The sequence below is a fragment of the Filicampus tigris genome, chromosome 8 (genome assembly GCF_054856515.1).
Source record: "Filicampus tigris isolate MCC_2025a chromosome 8, RoL_Ftig_1.0, whole genome shotgun sequence".
In the NCBI taxonomy this organism is placed as follows: domain Eukaryota; kingdom Metazoa; phylum Chordata; class Actinopteri; order Syngnathiformes; family Syngnathidae; genus Filicampus; species Filicampus tigris.
The window spans coordinates 18,613,717-18,635,098 of record NC_141224.1 but is presented as its reverse complement, the minus strand read 5'-3'; the positions used below and the strand labels follow the sequence as shown (position 1 = coordinate 18,635,098).

Sequence of the window (21,382 nt, the reverse complement as noted above, 5' to 3'; positions counted from 1 at the left end):
CCGACACCAAAGAAATTTTCCTTCTTAAATGATCAACAAACCTCAGGCAGTATGCAGTCATTAAGCCATTTTTATTGTGTACATATTTGCTGAAATTGAAATTTACAGCAGGTGTTTTGCAATCTGTTCATTTGTGCTATTTGACCCAACGTGGGTGTGATAAATCTGCAATCCATGTATTTTGATGAAATTGTGCTCGCAATGACTGTATAAGATGACAGATACCTGACAGACATTGCATTTGTTTCCACATTTGTAAGGCACTTGATTCAGACCTAAAAATAATCCTATTCCATACAGTTGTTTTTACGATGATATGATGCGTATCCAAATTGTGCCACTTGAAAGCAGAAAATCAGACTCTTGAACCATAGTGTAAATCAGCCTAAACATATGAGTGCATATTTAGGCATGCTGATTTAAAAGTTATTGTGACCAAAAAGTACTACAATTACTGTATTTTATTAATCAAAATGTGAAAAACAGGGTAGAAAATTTGATCTTTCAAATCACTTAACTCATTCACTGTCATTGCTCGTCTTTTCACAGTCCAGCCATTCAATCCAGGTAACTTTTTTTTTTTTTTCCAAACGTTAGGGTAAAAGAGGGTCAGAAAATGTCTGGCAGTGAATGAGTTAAAGAGGAAGTCAGCCCAAACATATTTTTTTTCAAGAATATGTTCTATGCAGGCCCACCAGTTGAAACAAGGCAATATGATTGATATGAAATGAGTTTAGCAGCCAAATCCACCCGTTTTTAGCCATCTCAGGGGGCGGCCATTTTGTCACTTCTGTTGACTGAAAATGTCATCACAACTGCTCAGGGCTCAGGTAATGACCAATCACTGGCCTGTTTTCTGAAGCTGAGCAGTGATTGGTCGCTACCTGAGCCTTGAGCATTTGTGATGTCATTTTCAGTCGACAGAAGTGACAAAATGGCCGCCCCCAGAGATGGCTAAAAATAGGTGGATTTTGTTGCTTGAAGTGGAAGTAATGCAAACATTTTTGTTTCAAGAATATGTTCTATGCAAGCCCACTAGTTGAAACAGGGCATTCTGATAAATATTGCGTTTGTGGAATAAATGTTAATCCACTCGTTTTTAGCCATCGGGCAGCCATTTTGTCTTCTGTCGACAGAAAATGACATCACAACTGCTCACAACTACCGATCACAGCTCAGATTCAGAAAACAGGTCAGCCGTGATTAGTTGTTGTGAGCAGTTGTGATGTCATTTTCAGTCAACAGAAGACAAAATGGCCACCCCCAGAGATGGCTAAAAACGAGTGCATTTTGCTGCTTGACTTATATTCCACAAATGCTAAATTAATCAGAATGCCGTGTTTCAACTAGTGGGCTTGCATAGAACATATTCTTGAAAAAAATATGTTTGGGTTGACTTCCGCTCTAACTCATATCCCACAAACACAATACTAATCAGAACATATTCTTAAAAAAAAAAAATGTTTGGGTTGACTTCCGCTTTAAATGTGAAATATCAAAAGGTATAAAACAAAGTGATTATTGGAACCATCTAATCCCTCAATTGTGAAATTGTTGATAGACTGATTACTTGAACAGTTATGCGTCTGCTGGTTGTTTACGAATTCTTCTGTGGTACTTTCATGGTTACCTGGCAACACAGAAAAAGTAGAATTTAAGAATTTACAATACAGTAGTGTATTCATAAAAATAATCATTCAATGATTTTAACACTGTCCTAAACTACAATGTTTTAACCTTTGACTTCTAGCTATAATAGTGTTAACACAATATGTAACTATTTCACTTTCACGTAAACATGTGAAAGAATGGTAATGTTGTAAACCAATAGTGGGAAACAGACTACTTCAGAAACACTTTTACAAAAACTGTATCACTCTTCAACAGTGAATTTAAATGATGACATTTTTCCCCTTATACAAAACACAATTTGGACCTGGAACAAATTCAGATCAGTCATTTTGCTTAAACAGTTACCGTTTTGACTTCAGTGTAGTTGTCCAGGCCATATTCTCCCAACTCTCTGCCATTTCCTGAAGCCTTGTATCCTCCAAACGGGGCCTGCGCCCCGAACACGTCATAACAGTTAATCCTGCAGAAAAAAAAAAAAAAAAAGAGACAAGGATTTATGGTAAACGGAAATGAAATTCACTGGTTTAAACACAAGATCTTGCTCACCAAGTTTCACTGAACCATAGTGATTGGTGTTTCTGAAATGTTGGTTACCTCATTTAGCAAGATGAAAAAATAAATAAATACTGACACATTGTCCAACACTGCCAATGCTTCCAAATGTAATTTCTGTTCAATTGCTCCACCAACAGATTATTTAAAAAAACGACAAAATGGGTATATGATACAATGATGCATTAAGTACACCAATTAGGTATAAAACAACTTTTGCAGAGGTTGATCCTTCTTGACTGACCAAGTTTGTAAGTTTGGCTTCATAAGAGGACAGCTGTAAAGCCTCACCCCTTAACACCCGCACAGTATTAAAAGCAGACATTGGTGACCTCCTACCAGACTGTGCCAGCACGAAGTGCATTGGAAATGTAGTTGGCCTTATCAATGTCCTTGGTAAACACGGCAGCAGCCAGACCATATTTAGAATCATTGGCTCTCTCTACCACCTCCTCAAGTGTCTTGAACTTTAAGATCTGCATTACTGGACCAAAGATCTGCAACAAATGTAAAAAAAAAAACATTAAGGTTAAAATATACAATTAATTTCCATCTTACAACTGCAGAGTGGTTAATTACTGACAAGATCCTGTCTTGCTAAAAAAAAAAAAATATTCTCATGATTTGTGTCTGCAGATTGAAGCACGAACAAAATGTTAAATCCCAAACTTAACACTAGCCAACTTCAGTAATAAAAAAATCGAGACGTGTCAGACAAAGAGCATGAAAAGAGTACAGCCCGGTGTACCTCTTCTCTGGCAATGGTCATGTTATCCTGAACGTCTCCAAACACTGTAGGTTGGATGAAGTATCCCTTGTCGGCAGCCGTGCTGCCTCCACACATGAGTTTGGCTCCCTCTCTTTTCCCACTGCTGATGTAACCCAAAATCTTGTTGAACTGCTCCTCATCCACCTGCACATCACAGGAGGGAAAATATTGAGGGGCATTTGTTTCTGGTGACGTGGTCCTGCGCCACAACGCAGCATGGTGCACAAACTGCTCCCGTCACGCGTCAAAATGGTTTTATCTTACGGCGCTTTATTATTATTATTATTTTTTGCACACACTGGGCACAAATGTACTGCGGCGCGGCCTGGCTCGCGAATTTGATCACGGGTGTTCATTTATGCATTCGCGTGACACCCGCGCCACAGAGAAGAGGTGAGGAATTACTTGTTAAATAAGGGAATAGAACCACTTTCTTCATTTTATAAGCAACAATGGACGACATAGCAACCGGCTGCTTTATACTTGTTGTCCCACCAGACCATCAAGAAGCACGCAGCTGCTCATGAATTTCGATGCCTTCTTGATGTCGGGCATCGCTCTGCACTTCCAACCGATAGTCCAGAGTTCAATCCCTGAGTTGGATGGCCACAAGAAAAAATAAAACCTTTTTTTTTTTTTTTTTTTTAAATTGTGAGAAGGTTCACCAAACTCATTTGAAGACACATTTGTATTCTTTGGCTTTTGACCCGATGTGAGACTGACACTTTTTTGCTGTTTTCCGGTGCCTATAGTGTATATAAGTATCATTCATTTGTGTTTCAATTTATTGCTTTCCTTTCCTTTGTAGTTGTATTATTGCTATTTTGTTCATGTAAAGTGCTTTGTTACAGCTGTTATGAAATGCACCATATAAATAAAGTTGTATCGTATAACTTACGTTCACATTACTTTGGATCGATCAGGCTATGTGCCATCTTTGTCTCATACACAGATACAGACGTATTATTATTATTGATGACAGCAGCGATATCAATAAAATAGTATGGCTACACTGGCGCACACAGAGACAGCAACCACAGGCACATCTGACTGAATTAATTTAATTAAATGTCATTTTGATTTAATTTTGGCACTCTAGCTTGTGTAGATTAGTCTACAGTATTTTCATTCCAACTCAATCGTTTGTATGCTGTAGAATTGGCACTTCTCCCAAAGATCGCAGCTACGGAGATGAGGCCGTTACGCCGCAGAAAAACTTTGTGAGACCACCCAGACTGCACAATAAACTATGTTTTTATTCTGCAGATGAAAACAGAAATAAACCTGATACTGACCTGAACACAACCAAAATATTGAACATGACCTAAGGCACTTATGTTTACGTCTGTGTCAACTGCATTTTAGTTTGACGAAAGAGCAATTCAGTCAAATGAAGTGCATTTATTCCATGATTTAACATTAAAAAAATATGGGGAAAAGTTATGAATAAAGTCAACATTAATTACAGAAAGCCTTGTTTTTTTCCCTACAAAGACTGTCACCCACACAGGTTCTTGGAGGCACTTATGGTTGCTTAACAGATGTCATTAGTTAGGTTTGACCTTTTTTCTAAAGCCAATTACATTGCTTTCTCGCAGCGGCAACTGCACAACAAACAAAACTCAGAATACAAGGGCCAAAATGGCTCTTAATAAAAACCTGTTTGACTTATGGTTTAGTACACAATAGAAAAGAGAAACATTTCAACCTTTGCAGAGGAAGGGATTTTTTTCACGTTCAGGTGTCAAATTTTTGTATACACAAGAAAAAAAAATAAAAATATGACTGTCAGCAGCGGTCCACAACCTTTTTTTTCACCACAGATTGATTTCTCTTATTGTAGCCTGGTAGCTGGGGACTGCTGTTGTACAGGGACCAAGCCCTACATTTAATAACTATTCCAACTGGTAATGCCATGCAATATTTAGCTTTTTTTCTTACATTTAGAGAGGAAGTCGACCCCCCAAAAATCTTTAAAATAATACATTCTATGCATCTTCACTGTCTAAACATGGCATTCTGATTAATATCACATTAGTGGAATATAAATTAAGCAGCAAAATCCAGTCATTTTTAGCCATTTTGTCACTGGCTGTCGACTGAAAATGACATCACAGTTGCTGCATGGAACATATTTTTGTTAAGAAAACTTGGGTTGACTTCCTCTTTAAGGTTATCAACAAAAACTAAAGCCCCTGTAAATAGTTGGAGTGTGAAATAAAGCTACAGAAATCAACTTAAGAGTTAAAGTGTCCTCTTGGAACTTCTCGGCTTTTTCAAATTAAAGCAAACTCAAATTAGAACCACAACATGACATGTAATTTACTTGACTATTCTTATGCCTAATGGTTATTCCTTTTCTTTTTAATCACATTGCTTTCCCCCCTCCCTCTCCCTCTATTGGAACAGATTTTTTTTTCTTACTACATAAATACATTAATGTTCAAACTGCATAAAATATTACCTTTTAAGGATAAAACAGTTCTTTTTTATGAACACTTAGCCCTACTATGCCTCTTCGAGAACCACTGGCTAAATGTAACCGCTGTGTTTCTGTTGTGCATATGACACAGTGTGATGTGTATATTACCTGGGGTCCCTGCTCAGTCTTTAAGTCAAAGGGGTTGCCCACCACCCGTCTCTTCGCTCTTTCGGCACTGCGTTCCAAAAACTCGTCGTAGATATCTGCTTGGACGTACGTTCTGGAGCCGGCACAACAACACTGGCCTTGGTTAAAAAACAAAGCAAAGTGGGCCTGCTCCACGGCATCCTCCACTGAACAATGAAAAGACAAAAAGGCAGTGATTACCTCTCAAGAAAGAAAGAAAGAAACTAAAAAAACATGTTTGACGTGTCTAAAAGTAGAACAATGTTCAAGCAAAGCACAATGGAATTAAAAAAAACAAAAAAACAATAAAAGAAACATACTTTTTGCGTCAGACAGGATGATATTGGGGCTTTTTCCTCCAAGCTCCAGAGTGACTTTCTTCAGGTTACTGTTGCCTGAAGCCTGCTGGATTAGATGACCAACCTAACGGAAACAAAACATGCAACAATCGACAATGGAAAGCCAAATCTCTACTTTCTTGAATATCATCCTGAATTTATCGCATCTAGATTACACAACATTCACCTCGACAGGAAACACAAGTGGGCCGAAATTACACTACACTACTGTACTGTTAGCCAACCCCTGTGCTGTAAATGCAACCGTAGGGATTAAAACTGATCAAGATTTGCCTCACTGACTATTATGACGAATAATTATGAATAGCATCTGTCAGTCACGGTACAAAACCATATAATTACTGGGTTCAATTCTAAAGACAAATGGGGCCAGAAAGTTGCATACACCTTTTTTTTTTTTTTAATGGCAGCAATGGGACTTAAACATTTACCAGGATCACGTGCTTACTTGTATGCAATCATGGACCCGTCAACCCCATTTTGGATGTGAGGAGTGGCAAATGAATGAAGACATGATGAAAATGACCCAAAGTGTGACACCATTAACATGACTGCTGTAAAACTTGGTCTATCTGCAGTTATTTTGGGAATGGGATGTTGCTGAATTCTATCCGACAGTCCGCGGCCAAGTGCAATAATGCCTACTGTGTTGGATTCCATTAATCGTCACTATCGCATATCCTTTACAAAAGTACAATTCATATATCAAGGATATTGCGACAAGCGCTGTGCGTAAAAATTCATGTAAGCAAGTCTTCATTCAGTATTACTGGACTTTGTACTTCTTAATCTCACTCTGTATTTTGTACCGGTGTATGTCCTTCCTGAACATTTTGTTTTAGTTTCTTTTTTGCTACAGTACGAGAGAGACACACACATACTTGGCATATCAACACAATTCTGATTCTCTTTTTTGGGGGCTTATTGAGCAGGAGTAGAAACCAGGGGCAGCCTGTTCCTACCTCTGTCGATCCTGTGAAGGCCACTTTGTCAACATCCATGTGCCTTGCTATGGCAGCTCCAGCTGAGGGCCCCATGCCAGGCAAAATGTTCACCACACCTTCTGGGAACCCCACCTGTAAAGAAAAAATTGTTACCCCTCTAGCACAAAAGCAAACGAAAAATTGGACAAATGGGATGTTTAGTATGCAATTTTGTTTTAAGATTACACCACAACCTTGCATAGATTGAATAAACAAAACTGGTTAGACACCTACAAATTGCTTGTTATTCACCGAAAATTCTGTGATTACAAAATTTTATTTCATTCCAAAATGGCATCATTATGGTGCGAAGGATACAATCAAACATTGGCGTCGGTATGAAACGCATTAGCTGAAGTGTTTCATCAAATAATCACGCATAATGTCCTACAACAAAATTGTTAAAAAAAACCTCACTAACCCGTCAGTATGACTATCCCTATTCATACAGTATATTTTTTAAACAAACAGTTGTGGAGTTTGTAGGTTCTCCATGTGCTTGTGTGGATTATTACAGCTTCTTCCCACATTCCAAAGATGTGAATGCTAAGTGCATTGACGATACCAAATTGTCCATAGATATGAATGTGTTGTTTTTGTAAGTTCCTTGCAATTAATTGGTGACGAGTCCGTGATAAACCTTTCACTCGAAGCTAGCTGGAAAAGGCTTCAGTTTCAACATGACCCTAATAAGAAAATGTGGTAGAAATAACCATAAGATGGCTTGTGGAATGTGTTTGACCTTTGCGTTTTACTCCATCTCATTGAAGCCCTTATCAATTGCTTTATGTTTTATTTTACATCAATCCATATATTATCCTGTCATTAGAGCTTTCAACCCTGCCGTTTGTCTATTACTTATTAAACAAAGATTGGCTACAGTATTTGCTTTGAGCGGCACGTAAAGTCACTTTACATTGCAGTGACTTTGAATCTGTAAAGTGAACCCAACAAAGTACCTCTTTTATCAGGTTGGCTACGTAGAGAGCGGTAAGCGGCGTCTGCTCAGCGACTTTCATCACCACAGTGTTACCAGTTGCAAGAGCGGGGCCAAGTTTCCACGCCTGCATCAAGAGAGGGAAGTTCCACTGCAGGGAGAAAAGAAAGAGCAAACAGAACTTTACCACTTTGCATGCACCCTCAATGGTTTGATCTCATATAGCAAATATTCTGACTCCGCTTTAAAAAGAAAGCCTTTACAGTGAAGCTTAAAAGACTACATTTTCACATGGCGCACCGCAACATTTCTACACATGCTGCTATCTTTATGCTCTGGGTGGATTCCCAAATTCTCAGGTTTAGGAACACGTATCAGGTTCCAACACCTCACAGCTTTAGGACATTTTAACCAGGCAACATCTTGTGGTAGATGGCTCGAAAGAAAATGCTCATGCTTATATCTCTCAAAACAAATATGTCATCAAAAAATTAGGTAACATTCAAGTTCTCAAAAACTCAATGATTTTAGATACTGCATAAAAGGTGAGTCATGACTGTATCCTCAGTTGTCAGGCGAGTTGTGAGTCTAAAATGGAGCATACCAACAATGAGGGGTTAAAGCCACTGCAAATCAAGAATAGTGAAACATGAGTCGGCTGCAGTGCTGTTGCATTTCGGGTACATTGTTAAATAAAGTTGTATTTCCTTCATTGTACTGCAAATCATCCGACTCGGCTTTAAAAAAAATAAAGCCTTTATGTTCAAGCTTAAAAAGACGACACTTTCACATGGTGAACTGCAACATAGCTGCTATTTTTATTATTATTTTAATTACCAGATTCTCTGTGTTGGGAACATGAATCAGGCTCAAGATATTTTAAATTTGACAACAATGTAGTGGCAAAAAGTAGGAAATAGGTATTAAAAAAAAGATGCTAATTTATTTGAATGTAACTAATTTTATTTTAATTAACATGTTTAATTTGACATAGTAAGAAGGCCTAGTTCTCATTAAATGACCGCTTTAAAATATACAAGGGTGAGTCACAACATTATCCTCTGTGGTGAAGTGCAGCACACTATGACACAGTGGGCCAGAGTAAGTAAGACCTTCAATAATAGGCCCATATTTGCCTGTTGACTCACAGTTTGCACACAATGGCTGGTGGCTTGTGGGGCGTGATCTACTAACATTGCAACACAATTGACAAAAACTGTTAAAGTGCTGGAGACCGCCATAATAATAAGGGAGAGCACCGCAAGAGCAAAATGCAGTATGAAGTGATGGAATCGGAAGGGTTAACGGAAGAGGAATATTACTGAGTTACACAAAAACATCACTCTGACCATTTTGGCGAAGCCAGCAACCAGATAATAAAATCCAGTTTAAATTGGATGCATCTGCCTACACCCCCAAAAGTTGTCACAACACCAACTGCCACAGTGTTCTGACATGACCCAGCAGACACAATCAAATGCCAAAGTTGAGAGAAGTTTTGTAATAGGTGATATGGCACTACTCCTTGTGATTGCCTCAAGTGCGCCCTTGGACCATTAGGAAGCTCTCAAATGACACCGAGTAGATAATATGTTACGAGACTTTTTGTTTCTGGCATTTCAGAGATGTTTACATGAGTGTATAAAATCCTTTCTCCGCATCGCCTCCCATTTTTCCAATGCCTCCTACTCACCACAATACCTGCCGTCACGGTTACATACATAGTGGGTTGCACCTGCCTCTCCGATGTGGTAATTAAAGAGATAAAAAGAGCTGCCGCAAGTCGTCTCAGGTTTCATAAATCACACTGCCTGTGTTCACTTTAAGATTTAAGTAAAATGCGCACAATGAATTGCACACCAATTTTCCCTGTTTGGCAGACGCAATCCTGGGTGCTCCCGGTTAGTAGATCAGCTTCCACATCTTTATGCGTGAGCAATCAGGTTTGCGTATGACAACCGTCAGGAGTATATCTGAGAATTACCGCTTACACACACTGAAATTCTCATATACACATCTTTTAGTGGGTATTTTTGCTATCGAATGTAGCCTGACCGACCTCAAAACATGGACCTTTGATTAATTGGAAAATTGTGTGTGGCCCTTTAAAAGTGAAAGTCAACCCAAACATATTTTTTTTCCAGAATTTGTTCTTTGCATTCCTAAGTCTAAACACGACATTCTGATTAATATTGCGTTTGTGGAATAAGAATTAATCCACTAATTTTTAGCCACCTCCGGGGGTGGCCATTTTGTCACTTCTGTCGACTGAAAATGACATCACAGCTACCCAGGGCTCAGGTAACGATCAACCACGGCTGACCTGTTTTCTGAACCTCAGCCGTGATTGGTCGTTACCTAAGCCCTGAGTAGTTGGGATGTCATTTTCAGTCGACAGAAATGACAAAATGGCCGAACCCTGAGACGGCTAAAGAACGGGTGGATTTTGCTGCTTAACTCATATTCCACGAACGCAATATTTATCAGAATGCCTTGTTTCAACTAACGGGCCTGCATAGAACACATTTTTGAAAAAAACGTTTGGGTTGATTTCTCTTTAAGCAGCAAAATGAACCTACTTTTAGCCATCTCTGGGGACGGCCATTTTGTCAATTCTGTCGGCTAAAAATGACATCACAACTGCTCAGGGCTCAGATAACAACCAATCACGGTTCACCTGTTTTCTCAAGCTGAGCCATAATTAGTCATTATTTGAGCCCTGAGCAACTGTGATGTCATCTTCAGTCGACAGAAGTGACAAAATGACCCCTGACCTGGCTAAAAACGGGTAGATTTCTCATAATCCACAAACACAATATTGAATCAGAATGCCGTGTTAGACTAGTGGGCCGGCATAGAACATATTCTGGAAAAAAATCTGTTTGGATTTGAAGTTGAATGATGGTCGTTATCTGAGCCCTGAGCAACTTCGATGTCATCTTCAGTCGATAGAAGTGACAAAATGGCCGCCCCCTGACCAGACTCCTGGAAGAGAATGTGTTCTACTTTGGAGCTTCCATTGCATATAAAGAAAATGCAGCTTTTTGTGTAAATGGAATTTGACCTCAATGAATTTGTTTCATTTTTGCCATTTATAAATTCCTTCGCCGCTTACCGGTATGATTTGTCCACAGACTCCGATGGGTTCATGTCTGGTGTAGCAGAAATAATCTCCATCAATGGGGATGGTCTTTCCCTCCCATTTGTCAGCCCAGCCTGCGTAGTACCTGAGAACATCACAAATGCTTCCATCAAAGTGGGACTTCACCATTACGCTGGACAATGAATGCGAGATCTGAAAGGGCGTGAGTGGTCGGAATGGCCAATTCCACCAGGAATCGAATCATGCTTTAGTATTGGACTTCTGTGCGCGTCACACATTGTCTATAGCAATCAAACTGTTCAAGCCTGTCCAAATGCGCCCTAAGTATCAGGACAAGCAGCTCGATGATCAACTTTGTGGTTCTGTGATCCCTGTACAATTAGTGTCACATTTTGGGCTTCAATGCAAGCATGTCAATGACTTGGCATGCAGCCCCATATCATCATTGACTGCGGAAATTTGCACGTTTTCTTCACCATCGTCACCTTGCCCAACGTCGATTCGCCATTCATCACGGTCCACGATTTATTTTCCTTAGCCCATTGTAACTTTGCTTTTGTCTGTTTGGATGCTAATGATGGCTTTCGTTTCGCTTTTCTGTATGCAAATGACAATTTCCTTTCGGTGCTTTCTTACAGTTTGGTCACAGGCATTGACTACAGTTTCCTCCCATTTGTTCCTTGCTATGCATTTTCTGTTTCCCAGATATATTGCTTTAAGTTTTCTGTCTTGATGCTTTGATGTCTTCACTAGTCTAAACGTGGCTTTCTGATAAATATTGTGTTTGTGGAACATGAGTCAAGTAGCAAAGTCCACCCGTTATTAGCCATCTCAGGGGGTGGGCATTTTGCCACTTATGTCAGGTGTTTTCTGACGCTTGAGCCATGATTGGTCTGAGCCCTGAGCAACCGTGATGTCATTTTCAGTCAACAGAAAGTGGCAAAATGGCCACCGCCTGAAATGGACAAAAAAATGTGGATTTTATTGTTTATCACATATTCCACAAACACAATATTAATCAGAATGCCATGTTTCCATTCTATTATCCTTACATCCTATTATATAAGTGCCAATGTTAAGCTCACCCAAGTCCTTTCTGTCAACTGCTTTTTTCCCCCCTATATATTTAAACAACTGAATGAACATCCTCTGAGACTGGCGATTCCATAATTGTTGCCAGGGGTTGCAGGAGTAGGCCAGACGTTGAGGATGTCCAGTTTGATGGAGTCAATGTTATGTTCCTGCTATTTGAGGATGACATAGTTATGTTGTCTTTATCAAGCCATGATCTTCAACTCTGGCAGAGTGAAGCAAGTGGACTGAAAATCGACACCTCCTACGGCTGAGACCATTGTCCTCAGTTGGAAATGGGTGCATTTCTGTCTCTTGTCAACGAGTTGAGATCCTGCCCTTTTTTGAGAAAGAACGAGAAAATAAATAAATCTACTGTATTTGAGAGGGAAGTAAGGGCTTCCCCGTTTCCCTGCTGCCACGCAACTCGGAAAACAAAATGTATGGGTTGAAATATCCTTGCATGATATTTCCTAAAAAGGACAAAGGCAACAAGAAACAAACACTACTTTGAAACGCTACAGCCAGATTGCGACCAAAACACGTTTGGCGAAGTAATACCGAGCCAGGGTTATCCATTTGTTACCTGAGACATTTGACCACATTGGGCAGATCCACTGTGTAGGAAACAGCATATGGCTTCCCATTGTCAAGGGTCTCCAGTTCCTATGGAAACATTATTACAATATCAAAGTCAAATATGTACAGTTGGTTTAGAATCCGCAATAACCTACTTTTACCTCACTGTGAAAACCCGTTCCAAATTTAATTAATCTATGTTTGTGCAACAATTTTATTGCAGTGTGTAAACATCTTTTTCAATATGCGTGTGCCTGTAAGGTTTTGCTTTTATATACTCACACAAAAAAACAGTGTGATGAAAGTACAGACGAGTAATTAGTAATCAAGCCAAGTAAAAAAAGCTTGGTCGCTCGGACAGCTGTTCATTACAACCCACCGCAAGGTAGGCGGAATCCCTCTCAATTGCATCCGCCAACCGGCTGAGAAGTAGGCCTCGTTGGGAGGCATCCATCCGTCTCCATGGTGACCCCAAACGGAAGGCATCGCGTGCTGCTTTCACTGCCTTCTCAACATCCAACTGGAAATATAAAACCACATTTTTAACAGTATTAAGTGTAATTCTTAAAAAATAAAAAAAAGCGGGAAAAGAAATTAAGTTACAACAATTGTCAATAACACAGAAAATACTATTTTTGCTGTTCACTTGACCAGAGAGGAGTAAGTGAGAACCACAAATCATTGAGAAAGTCCAGGTTAACACACTTTTTTTTTTTTTATAAAACCAACAACAAATGACAACTGCAAAACCATTCTAATTATTCTGAGAAATATTTACCCAGGTTTTTACAAACATTTACATTTATCCTTTTAAAACAACTCATTCTGAACAGCCAGCCAATTTTACAGTAAATGTAAATCCTGTTGAGGGTTGCTGGGGAGCGTAAGCCTATCAAAGCAGACCTTGGGCGAAAAGCAGACAACACTTACAATCTCGTTAACACTCGTCTGTCACTGAGTGGGAACTGAACCCACGCACCCTGCATGGAAGTCAGGCGAATGAAACAAAACACTGTCAGCAACGACCAGTCTGAACATGTTACATAAAAGATAATAGATTCTGTACACAATGGCATTGCAAGCTCAAGCTTTTATCTCTCTTTGGAAGAAAAAAAAAAAAAAACTCATCATGGACCAGTATCGTTTTTGACTAGTCTGGAACTGACTGCTTTAGGAAGGTACAAAAACATCTTAGAATGAAAAGAAATCGGACAAAAGGGAATGCAAAGCTGTACCAATTGTTGTGGAGTGGGGAAGGAGGAACTCATGCCAATTACCCAACTATCCTATGTCACTGGGCGGCCATTTTAGACACGGCCCCCAAAAAATACATGCATAAAATTAATTTTGAGATTTGATTAAATTAAATTAAATTAAATCAGGAACGCTGAAATAATGTAGTGAATTTACAGGGTCTTTGAACTCCACGTTACAGGATAGTCACTCAGAATAATCTTTAAGAGACATCAGAGAATCGAGCCTTTGTTGACTTTGGTTGCAAAAGGTGGGAAAAACCTCAAATTTGTCAAATTTGATAGTTGGCATGTTGGTCACTCACTTGAATCACGAAAAGGCCACAGTGCATAATACAAAAAATAATAATGGCATGTTCATGCATGAGTATATGCACAAGAGCGCAACAGAGACATGTCATACCATGAATTCAAAACTTCCTCCTGCCAATTATCATTGCATAATAGAAATATAAAACAAGTGGGGGGGACTCAAGGCACTGCAAGGCTGTATTATGAAGTCAACTTGAATCACGGCGTACATTGCAGTGTGCACGTCAGCCATTTTTCCGAATGAATATCCATCCATCCATTATCTATACCGCTTCTCCTCACAAGGGTCGCGAGCGTGCTGGAGCCTGTCCCAGCTGTCTTCGGGCAGTAGGCGGGGGACACCCTGAATTGGTTGCCAGCCAATCGCAGGGCACACAGAGACAAACAACCACACTCACAATCACACCTAGGAGCAATTTAGAGAGTCCAATCAACTTACCATGCATGTTTTTGGAATGTGGGAGGAAACCGGAGTAATCGGAGCTAATGAATACATTTTCACTTTTTCTCAGTACTGTATACCGTATAGTAAAATTGCATTTTTAAAGCTGTTCTTTTCCTATGTGATGGTATGCTGACCACAATCTTTGTAAACATTAGTAACTGTCCAAGTTCTATGCAGCTTGCTTTTCCTTTGGATTGCTAGAGTGAGTGGGATTAACTTGTTTGTGGCCTTGATGCATGAAAACAAAGTGCAAGTCGGGTTACTTTGTTTTTTCCCCAACAACTTTGCAAATTCCAGCCATGATAAGATAATAGCGACCAGGCCCTACTGCAAATAGCGTAAAACCACAATTGACACACAGCATATTTTTTATATTTAATATTTGCCTGTATTAATACAAACTCCAATTCCAATGAAGATTGTATGTTGTATTAAACAAATAAAAACAAAATAAAATGATTTTTAAAAATCATTTAAAACCTATATTCAACACAATACACTAAAAAGACAATCTATTTAAAGTTCAAAAAGATAAACTTTATTGTTGTTGTTTTGCAACTATTCACTCATCTTGAATTTGATGCCTGGACTCTGAAACGCATTTGGTGACTGCTTATGGTAGAGAAATGAACATTCAATACACGAGCAATAGCTCTGGTTGACATTCCTGCTGTCAGCATGCCAATCGAGCGCTCAAATCTTGTGACGTCTGTGACATTGTGTTGTGTGATAAAACTGCACCTTTCAGAGTGGCTTTTTATTGTGGGCAGTCTAAGGCACACCTGTGCATTAATCATGGTGTCTAATCAGCATCTTGACATGGTACACCTCTGAGGTGGGAAGGATTATCTCAGCAAAGGAGAAGTGCTGACTATCACAGATTTATACTGGTTTGTGAACAAATTCACGACGGGCCTACCTGTGACCAAATGTTCATTTAAAGTGAATTTTAATTGATCGAATTGGTATATTTTAGATATAAAATGTCCAAAGACACAGATGTTGCGTTACAGTAATTAATGAAAAAAAACATAAAAAATTAGAACATCCGATATAAATGTAGATTTTTGAGACATCAAAACTTTGTCAAAATGTGTAAAAACAAAACAAAAAAAACTATATTTTTCATTAATTCAAAATTAATCTCTCTCCAAACAATGTCTTAATGTTTTAATTCCAGGTTCTAAGATGGCACTAGCACTAAGACCACACTAATAATTGCTGAAAATTCCAGCTCTGTCAAACTGGAACCACCTGCTGGCACTATGGAAGTCACATTCAAATCATCATGTGCTTAGTAGTGAACAAGTGATTTTAAATGTGACTGGCCACTGACTGGCACATTTTGAAACGGGCTAACAAAAAATTAGGATCCAAAGACTTCAAATCTGTGCGCCCATGCTGGTGATGCATGACAATGACCACAAAAATACATAGAATGTAATCAGCAGCAGTCACAAAACAATATTTGTACCTTTTAGTGCAGATCCAAAACTTGCCGAGGCAAAACTTTACTTCACAACTTTTGTTTTGTTCCTCTTCCCGTGCAGCTATTAATGGCTCATGTAGTCACCCTTAGCTGTTGCAATGTGCTTTTATTTTTTTCCATGTCTGTTGTGTGAAAGTGCCACAAGGTAAGGTTACTTACTTATATCGGTTGTGTTAAGTTCTTATTGTAGTAAAGCATATTTATGTGATGTCACATAAATCTGAGTTAGTGTGTTATTCCAGTGGCACATTCATGCATTTTATTTTATTTTATTTTACATTGTCCTTCTTGCCTTTTAAGGCCCCTAGTATTTCAACAAACGGCTCTGGTTACTGTTACCGGTACATCTCAGCTTCTCATTTCACAGTTTCGTTTCATGTCATTATAGGATCTCAATGAAAGCATTGTGTTTGCTTACCTCATTGGCCTCAGCCACATGACAGATGACCTCCCCTGTTGCTGGGTTTACAGTCGGGAAAGTTTTCCCACTTGCTGCATCCTGCCACTGGTTGTTGATGAACAGCTACAACAATAAAACGTAATACATTACTGTATACCACCGTGCAAAAAATACAACAACAAAAAACAACTTTTGAATAGTGTACTGTACTTCACTTTTCAGTTTTAAATCACTTATCACTCAGCTCTGGACAGACTTGCAACGTGGAGTTAGATTGATAACGGAAAATTCACTTTCGGGCCCATTTTTATCTTGTTGACTAAGTCGCTTATGATTACATAAGTCGTGATTTGCAGAGGGCGCCCTCTTTACCTGTAGTGGTTTAACAGCATTACTAACGGTAAAGTTTCTCAATGAGGGTTTGCGTTGAAAACCTTATTTCGTAACAATTACACGAGTAGCGGTCCAAAACCGAACAAGTACAGACAGAAACTCAGTGTACCTTATTAAAGTGGACCTCGGGTTGGGTGCTGGGTGCGGGTATAGCCGCAGCGGAGTAGTGGCACGCAGCTACAACCTTCACCCGTGGAAGGCTCCTAGAAAACACAGCACGGAGCATTTTGGAAGAGTTTCACCCACTACTTCGAGTCTTTACACACTGCAGCAAACGCACGTAGAGTGTTGGAGAGCTCCTGAAATCCTCTTTTTTCACCCCGCCTATTTCTACGTCATCGTTTCCTGACCAATAAACAGTATTTAATAGGTCCCGCGTTTAGCGCTGAAATGGACGTCATCCTCACCGCCATATTGGATGTGATCAATTGGCACGTAACCAAACTCAAAGACAGACCTCATGGGATTAAGACTGAAAATTGACTTTTAAATGTATTTGGCATTACATTATGACATTATTTTGTATAGAACCTGTTGGCATTGGGGTGTGTATGAAGTCCCATATGTAGAGAATACAGTATTGTGTTTTGTCAGTATGAAACCAGCCTCCAAACAAATACATATTTCAATTTAACTAAATCTCTCCCAATTAACTACAGCACTGCGATTTTTGTTAGTGGTTTAATTAATATTTCTCATAATTCGTCAGTTTCCCAAAGATAAAAGGCTCAGAAAGTACTGGAAAACAGCTGTCAGAACCATTGACAGTATTCTAGTTATATTGATATACATTACTGAATATCAAAACGAATCATTCAAATGTAAACCTTAGTCACATCTATATTTCAGGATCTGGTAGGGTGGCGAACCTCTCTGGCCACCCCTATCACCTGGGGGAACATTTTGATATCTGTGATTGAGCTGCCATTTTCAGATGGATGCAGCATTTTAAACCCCTTGATATTCAGCCACATGATTTATTTATTTACATTAACTGTATAATTTAAGAGTAAATGTACAACTGATCTGAATCCAAGCTATAAAAGCATCTGTTTAAAGTAAAGAACAACGTTTCTTACAGTCAACATCTTTCAAAATCATTACTTTCACTCCATAGCAAGTTAATAATCTGACCAAGAAGTCATCGTTTATCACAACCTCCACAGCAAAACCATCTACAAATGCGTATTTCAATCCACAAATGTGTAAAAAGAATCCGTATCCGTAAACACAGTCACAAATGCATGTTGTGAATCCACAAATGCGTAACTGAAGTCACAAATGCTTATTGAGAATCCACGAATGCGTAACTCAAGTCACAAATGCGTATTGAGAATCTACAAATGCGTAACTGAAGTCACAAATGTGTGACAAAAATCTGCAAATGTGTATATTGATTTCATTTGTATGCGCAAACAAATGGTTGTATGCGTACAGAGATGTGTACGTGGGAGATCTGTAAACACTGGGCCTCTTGATTGGCTATACAGTATTCGTACATGTGACTTTTGCTACAGTCCTGCCGTCCAGGAGTCACAAATGCGTAACTGCGATTAGTGAATGCGTGTCTGGAGACTTGTGTGGTTCTGTAGCTACATATTCAGACCACAAGGGGACGCTATTATTCTAGAGCTGCAGCAGAAAGCTGACCCGATAGTTTGTTAATGGGCTGAGGTCAGCTTTCGTGAAACCATCGAGGCTTAGCTTGATTGGGAATAGTCCTTACTCTCTTTTGAAAATTCAAGTATTGTGTCACATTAAGGATGAAATCAATTCCCCCTAGGTGTGATTGTGAGTGCGAATGTTTGTTTGTCTCTTTGTGCCCTGCGATTGGCTGGCAACCAGTTCAGGGTGTACCACGCCTACTGCCCAAAGACAGCTGAGGTAGGCTCCAGCACGCCCGCGACCCTTGTGAGGATAAGCGGTGTAGATAATGGATGGATGGATGGATGATTACATTAGATGATTATATATATATATATATATATATATATATATTGCAAAACTCCCAACCTCTTCTTATTTTGGATGATATTTGTATACTGTTTCAACCCCCCACTAAGCTATTCCATGTGACTCCACAAACAGAAAACAGTTGTTTGTATGATCCTCATTTTGAAATTAAATTCTCTCAAGTTGTAGTTCCATTTGCTTTCATTTAATCATTTTTTAATATGTCCAGGCAATAAATCATGTTTTGCTTTAAATAGTATTTGTGCTAACTTTAGTTCCACATGATGAAGACCTTGGTACTAGCGAGTACTATGGCAGAAGAGGCAGTGCAGAGATTCAACCTTAAAACTTTGTTGTCATGCTGTGCCACATAGTCATTGTTACATGGATTGCCAGGAAACAGAAAACAAGCATTTGTATATGTTGGTGATCCTTCATTAGATAGTTGCCACTGCCACCTCCTCCTCTTCTTCTTCTTCTTCCTCCACGTCCCCCTCATCTGACAGAGAAGCTGAGGACAATGAAGCAGAGGGGTCACGTCACATGCAACATGTTAAAATGTTATGCAGCTCTCACACTCAAACGTCATTCGGAACACAGCAAAATCTCCCTTGGCCTCCAACAGCAAAAGATTCGGCACATGACTGGCTCTGCACAACTCATATGACTTCTGAATGTTCTGTTCTTAATGGCAATATTGTTTAGTCAGTGAGAGCTTAATGAATTAAAATGTCATAGAACTAATATCACTAAGAGGGTTAAAACACAGCTTTACTGTACAGTGCGTAATAAAATTAACTAATTTCTTGTGTTTAACACAACCCCAAGGTCGTTTGATTTACTTTTTGAAATTTGCTAAACGATGTATACAACAGAGGACCATATTTTTAGATCATTTACAATGCATTACGTTACCTTTCCCTCTGTGGCTATTTACATTAGGGTCATACTAATAATATAAACCAACCTGGAATGTCAATTCCAGCCACACACAGTGAGTGTGTGGCTTAGCTCTTTATGACTGAAGCTGGCTAGCAATGTTTGAGGCAAACTTTACACGTAATAAACATCGCCAAACTTTACATAGCAAATCAACAGCATAGCTAGCCATTTTCAACACCACTTATAATTATCTGAAAACGAGGAAGCGACTCCTTTCGCTCATGATATCTCGTGTTCACAGTTTAAAGTGCACACCAACAGTTGACTGTTGTTTTCACCCACCCGACAAACACCGGCATCTAGAATAATAGCGCCCCCTTGTGGTCTAAACGTGTAGCTACAGAGCCACACAAGTCTCCAGATACGCATTCATAAATCGCAGTTACGCATTTGTGACTCCTGGACTGCAGGACTGTAGCAAAAGTCCCATGTACGAATACAGCCAATCAAGAGGCCCAATGTTTACAGTTCTCCCGCGTACACATCTCTGTATGCATACAACCATGTGTTTGTGCATACAAATCAATGTACACATTTGCAGATTTTTGTCACACATTTGTGACTTCAGTTACGCATTTGTGGATTCTCAATACGCATTTGTGACTGTGTTTACGGATACAGATTCTTTTTACACATTTGTGGATCCTAACCAGACTTCACACGTCGACCCGTGACAACTTTTTTGTGACTCGTCCGGTGTTTTCCAACCTTTACTGACCCGTGTCAACTTTTTTTTGTTTCGACCAGTGTTTTCCAACCTTTACTGAGCCGAGGCACCTCCTGTATTTTACATGAGAAATATTTCGCCACACATCACCAAACAAAGTGGCATAAAAGGTATAGGCTATATACAGAAATAATGGGGATGCTATTTTATTTACCTCACAAATTTACCGACTGTGAAATCCGCGCCTCTTTAGTTTGAAATAAAGCTATCAATTAATTCTATTAATGCTATTAATTGGTCTGCCTGGTGCAATATGTCGCTAGCATAGACAGATACATTATTTGTTGTAAATAATTTTTTTTAGTGCCAATTATGTGAACGTGGATAATTCCCATAGCATACCCGAGGTACTCACTCTTGTCCAAATAGATTTTAATGCTCTTACTAGCTTTTTAAAGGTCCAATGTGTGGAATTTACTTCTATCTAGTGGTGAACTAATAGAATGCAATGACCTAAACTCAGTGTGTGCACTTTGAAAATGTGCACTACGGTGCCTCAGAGAGACACACAAGTTGCAAGCCTACCGCCAACAGAGTTACATGCACATGTCATTACAAACTATTTCTAGTGTTCCCTCAAGTGACAAAGAATTTATTCCAAATGTAGTCAGGAGTGGAGGAACTACGCTCGCTGAGTTTGTCTCCTTTGCGTACCCGGCGTCAAATCATGACAGCCTCCTGTTGGGCAGGTGCCCCCTATATTAACTGCTCACCAATCACACCACACCGTGGCCATTTTGCACAACTTGACATCCTATACAAGAGCTGTATCAAAATTTAGACTTTACATATATAAAAATGGTCACTTTTGACTGACTTGCATGTTTATTGCGTGGTTGTAGTTTATAGTATTGTAGAACTGTGTGTCAACAAAT

At 39.3% G+C, this 21,382-nt stretch overlaps 1 protein-coding gene across 1 annotated transcript; it reads right to left on the bottom strand.

Moving 5' to 3' along the window:
* Window positions 1-932: 932 nt before the first annotated feature.
* Window positions 933-17,181, bottom strand: LOC147143975 (aldehyde dehydrogenase, mitochondrial-like). The gene is made up of 13 exons (XM_086038136.1): window positions 16,995-17,181; window positions 16,511-16,615; window positions 12,973-13,113; window positions 12,601-12,680; window positions 10,956-11,067; window positions 7,863-7,991; window positions 6,883-6,996; window positions 5,882-5,984; window positions 5,544-5,728; window positions 2,933-3,097; window positions 2,524-2,681; window positions 1,978-2,092; window positions 933-1,630 (listed from the first exon to the last, which is right to left on the bottom strand). Exons 1-13 carry the CDS (start codon window positions 17,109-17,111, stop codon window positions 1,598-1,600), a joined length of 1,557 nt encoding a protein of 518 aa, XP_085894262.1. The 5' UTR covers window positions 17,112-17,181; the 3' UTR covers window positions 933-1,597.
* Window positions 17,182-21,382: the final 4,201 nt, after the last annotated feature.